Raw genomic sequence first — 4,871 nt, 5'->3', positions numbered from 1 at the left:
ATATATATATCGGATATTCTAAAAGCAGCAATTAGTTTGCGTGGATTTTAAATTGAAAACACTCTAGAGGCGGTATTAAAATGAACTTGCGCTATTGTCTTTAGTAAGGTACGTATGTTTTGCCTGCCCAACGCTCACCTCTCTCGTATGACATCCATAAGTATCCTGACGATTTGCTCCGACTGCTCTGGCTTGAATCCGCTGGTATTGAGTTTCTGCGACAACGTCAGTGTGTCTATGTGTTTCGCGTTCGGACCAAAACCTGACCCACTATTTAGAGGACTTGTTCGTGCACCCCAATCTATAGCATCGTCATTCACTGAACCAGGAGGACCCATATGTGCATGTTTGCGTGTCTGTGAATCTGATAGTGTTGATTGTGTCGACATTGTCGGCGTATTTTGAAATTCATTACTATCAGAAGACGTATCGAATCCCATGGTAGACTGAATCTCGGCGCTGGCCTTATCGAGAAATTTCTGGGTGGCTCTGGGCCTTGAACCTATATCAGTAGGGGTTGAACCCAGGTTACTATGGATGGTGGCTAAGCCACGCGTTGATATTTGATACTGTTTGCAATTGAACGTGTTCTTCGTGATGTGGAGTGGTTGTGGATTACCACTACGCACAGCCATACGAGGCATCAAATAGTTTCTTTTGGACAGCTTGTGCACACACTGCATCAAATTGCTATGGCGACCGACCGTCAACCTCGACGTTTGGCTCAGTAGTGGGTTCATGGTGTGTGTATCTGTGACTGTGCGTCTGTGGACTAATGTCCGGCTGTCACAATATTTAAGACTGGTCGCTGTCTGACAACACACAGCAGGAGGGGTGTTATTTATTACATTTCTTCCAATTTTCCTCATGAGTCATATATAGGCCCAAATTTAGACCATAGGGTGCTTTTCTGCTAATTACTGATTCTGTCCGAAACAGAGTATCCAGCCCGTTAAAGTATAGTCTTCAGTTTGATAATGCTATGCCGATAAAGTATAGTCTTCAGTTTGATAAGGCTATGTACAGGTGTATCTATCCAAGTAGAATGAGGCTGTAGTACATAGTCCCATATAGCACGATTGGTGGGGGGTTTTACCTGTTTTGTAGAATGGTCACGTCGGTTCAACAACTATGAACCTGTTTGAAATTGTACAATCATTTTGTGGCATTATGAACTTGACTCCTTCAGTACATTTATATTTCCCAGTGTATCCTTCGGTATCGTCCCTCTATATATGCGATTGCTAAACCATCGAGCAGCCGTAGAACTGATATTCATCGAGCAATACTTTACTGTTAAAGAAAAAAATATGTATGCAGTATTCTTGATCGTTCGTTAAACGTCGTTAGCTTAAAGTCTATAGATGCTATCTTATTGTCGAGGAAAAGTATATTGCTATCTATGCGATTGCCATATTGTCTAGCGATAATATGCTGCTACAGGACAAGAGCATAATCAGGATGCTTGCCAAGTTGATGTGGCTACGATAAACGGAGTGTACGCCAACTGTTGGTTACTAACACTGATTTGTATACATATATATCACTATATTGGCGTGGAGTGTATAAAAGTAGAGTTCTAAACGGCCAGTTCTCGTGGTAGAATAGATGAATATACTGATATTTCTATCTCTAATAGAGGGAAACAACGTTTCTAGTCTAAAAGCTCCGCAGACGCAGCCTATTGACACTACGCATGTTGACACTGCACAGACAAGTTGCACTGCACAGGTACACTAAATTCAAGTGCCATCAACATCTCAAGGTAATTTTTTACAGGCGGGATGAGTCAACATTTGTAAAGTCTATAATATACGCAACCACAACAGAGACAAATTATCCCTCAGGAACCCGGCTTGGGTAAACCTTTCAAAATTTGGACGGCTTGAATTGATTCCAGAACGCGCCAGATACCAGGGTCGTGTTTTAGTGTTCAAAACGTATATTCACATACTGTGTGTTGTTGAAGGTTATAGGTCTAGATTTGTACCTCCGATCTCACTTTACTACATGATATAATTGTGACCCAGACGATGCAATTTCTAGAGGCACGCATTCACAAGGACATCCACTAGGAGATCGCTTCACTGACAACAGATTTTCCGAATGCTAACGTACTCTTGTCAGAAACAACATTATCATCATTATCAGTGTATAGACTTTATTCCATTATATAGTCCATACTGGTATAGATGTAAGTAGTCAGCCTTTGTTGTCAAGTACCCAGACATATTATCCAACATCAGCTTATCTATATTGGTGACGTTCTCGACATTTGGAGCATTTCAGTGATAATAGATACCAGATTCGCTCTACGGGCTCCAGTTACATTATTTAGATGTCAATTAGTATTTTGCGTCGAATCTCTGTGTACCATCATTTCGTCAATTTTGTACGCCATAAGCTCATAGTATATATCCGGTGACTGATCACCCAATTCCATTACTTCGCGGCCATATATGTCTCTGCCATACGTAGGTGCTATATCAGTATGAGGGTTCCATCGTACGCGGTTGTTAGGTGTACCTGAGCCTATGAGCCCATCACTCGATTGCGAATGCTGTCCATTCACTAGTCCCGCCCTCTTCCACGGTAAATCCGATACTCTGCCGCTGCTCGCACTTCGATGGAGCGGTGGTGGCCGGTTCTGTGTCCTAGTGGACAACATCGCCGGAGCAGATGGGCTTGTTCCGATCATGTCTACCTGTACACCACGTCGCAAATGCTCGACTGGGGACGCAACACGCCCGTCGCCATGTCCGTACCCATACCTTGCATTTACCCCTAGTCTGGATGGGCGTTCAGGTGTCATTCCTGCCCTATTTCCTGTTGAGTGACGATGTCTCAATTGGTTCTGGTTTTGATTTTGATTCTGATTTAGCGCAAGGCCGCGGAGTTCCGACATTTTCGATCCCTTTTGAACTTGTCTTGGTGAGGGGGCCAGTATCAGAGTTTTCATATCACCTCCTCTCAGTGGAGACTTGTAGGTTGGAGTCGTAGACAGACCACCAACAGCACCCGCACTCAATGATCTACCACGATGCGAGGTTAGTTCTACATCTTGTGGACCACTGTAAGTCTCTATCGGGCCTGTAGAGGACCGTAACAGAGCCGACGAGAGTGGTTTCACATTACTATATGTAGCTGAATTTGGCTGAACTGTATTTACTGTAGCTCGTTCTGGATTCGGACGCCGCCTGTCCATAAGTGGAGACGGCGTTGCCGGGAAGAATCTGTCAGCAGCTTGAAAATCGCTCCTATGTGCAGATAGAGGCGAAGGTTGGCCTGTCGGCGTGCTTTTTGAAATCTTTAAATACGCTTCTTTGATCATCGCATCTCTCTCATTATTCCTGTGGCCTGGATCGCTTTTCAACTTCCCTGAGCCAGTCACACTGGCGTGTTCATAAATACGCGAGCCGGTACTCCCACCACCACCTATTGGTACTCTGCCGGGATACGAATCTATATTGAGATGCTCTGTGCGAGGGCTTTTACTGTGTGTACGATGGTCGGTACGATCTGTAGGGGCTTTTAGGATTTGTAAGCGAGTTGTAGGCGTTCGCCTCTCTGCGGCTATGGGTGAATCGAGGTCATTCAACTTGTGAACTGGAGTACTTTTACTTGGTTTTAATAACTGGGGGCGAGCTTTATGTGATTTTCGACGTTCAGAAGACCTTGTGGTTATTCTAAATACCCGCAGCCCCTCTCTATCGCTTATCATTTCCTGCTCTGTGGTACCATCTGAGCTAGAACTCACCAGAGCACTGCGCGGCCTGCCATTAAAATTAGAATCCACATGATTGCCTTGTATACTTTCAAAAGGTATTTTATCCTCGAATAGCTCACTTTCGGTTAGCTCATTCTCGGTACATGATGCCGATGGGACTGAGACTATACTACGAACTTCGTTGTCAACACCCTTAAGGGCCACGACAGTACTTTCACTAAACCGCTTTCTAAAGCTACTTAAACTATGCCTATCGGAACTCTGTGTCTTTGATTTACGTGAAGATTTAAGTCCAAGGGCTCGCTGCAATTCGCGCCAACCCTTTAGTGCAACCATTATTCAGTACCAAAATTTACTGAACCACACCTATTTTCAGCTATTTTGTTTGCGCACCTGAACAAAAACAGTTCTATTACACATTATTTAAGAAATGTATGCACAGATTTGTCGAATGTGATCTTATATAGTGCTGGAAGGCTTGACTATGTATCTAAATAATAATAAAAATACCCCATGTTCCTCAGTCTCACGAACTTGTGCATTCGTTGTTTTGTTTTACAAAATAAAAATTTAATATGTACATTCTGTATACAAAAATATATATTTTAAAAATACAGTCATGCCTCTTTATATGACCACCTCTATCAGGTGTCTACCTCTTTATATGTCTAGTTTTATTTGAGCCGACCCATATGTGAGTTAGGCCATTTTGGGGCCAGTCCATCAGCCTGCCCCTCTGCCATAATGGAGTGTCAAGTCTCGACGCTCAGTGAGATTCCTTTCAGAAACTCGGACTCTGCAAAAATTGAAGTCTGAGCCCGTTCGTATTTTAATATGTAACTATACATAGCCTCCTAAAATAAAACAAAACTGTGTGTGTTAATTTTATTCAAAACATTAATAGCTTATTGTTAACTTGTGGTAATAAAGTACATATAAACTACTATATATCAAGTTCTGATGCAAGTCACTTCTCTACTAGTGGTGATAGTTATTGTGTGAAAGAATGCACGACCACGCAACCAACGTCAGGTGCACACAACAAGTGCGCTGGTTGCGACTGTAATATGCATGAAATACTGCTTGTCTACAGATATGTGCTAGGCACCAGACTATCGTGGTGATTCCTTGTTCTACCTTTCTA

The 4,871-nt window shown here is 42.9% G+C and overlaps 2 protein-coding genes across 2 annotated transcripts; both read right to left on the bottom strand.

The window, feature by feature from the left end:
* Positions 1-134: 134 nt before the first annotated feature.
* SARC_10506 (hypothetical protein) lies at positions 135-740 on the bottom strand (the record flags this gene model as incomplete). The annotated part of the gene is made up of 1 exon (XM_014295449.1): positions 135-740. One exon carries the CDS (start codon positions 738-740, stop codon positions 135-137), a length of 606 nt encoding a protein of 201 aa, XP_014150924.1.
* A 1,362-nt stretch (positions 741-2,102) lies between these two features.
* Positions 2,103-4,177, bottom strand: SARC_10505 (hypothetical protein). Its single transcript, XM_014295448.1, has one exon. It carries the CDS (start codon positions 4,061-4,063, stop codon positions 2,342-2,344), a length of 1,722 nt encoding a protein of 573 aa, XP_014150923.1. The 5' UTR covers positions 4,064-4,177; the 3' UTR covers positions 2,103-2,341.
* Between the last annotated feature and the right edge of the window lie 694 nt (positions 4,178-4,871).

This window comes from Sphaeroforma arctica (assembly GCF_001186125.1).
Source record: "Sphaeroforma arctica JP610 unplaced genomic scaffold supercont1.1275, whole genome shotgun sequence".
Classification (NCBI taxonomy): domain Eukaryota; class Ichthyosporea; order Ichthyophonida; genus Sphaeroforma; species Sphaeroforma arctica.
This window is presented reverse-complemented; position numbering and strand designations above follow the sequence as displayed.

Bases quoted from the DNA above. Each gene is read 5' to 3' on its own strand.
- SARC_10505 (XM_014295448.1), bottom strand. From the start codon at position 4,063: ATGGTTGCACTAAAGGGTTGGCGCGAATTGCAGCGAGCCCTTGGACTT.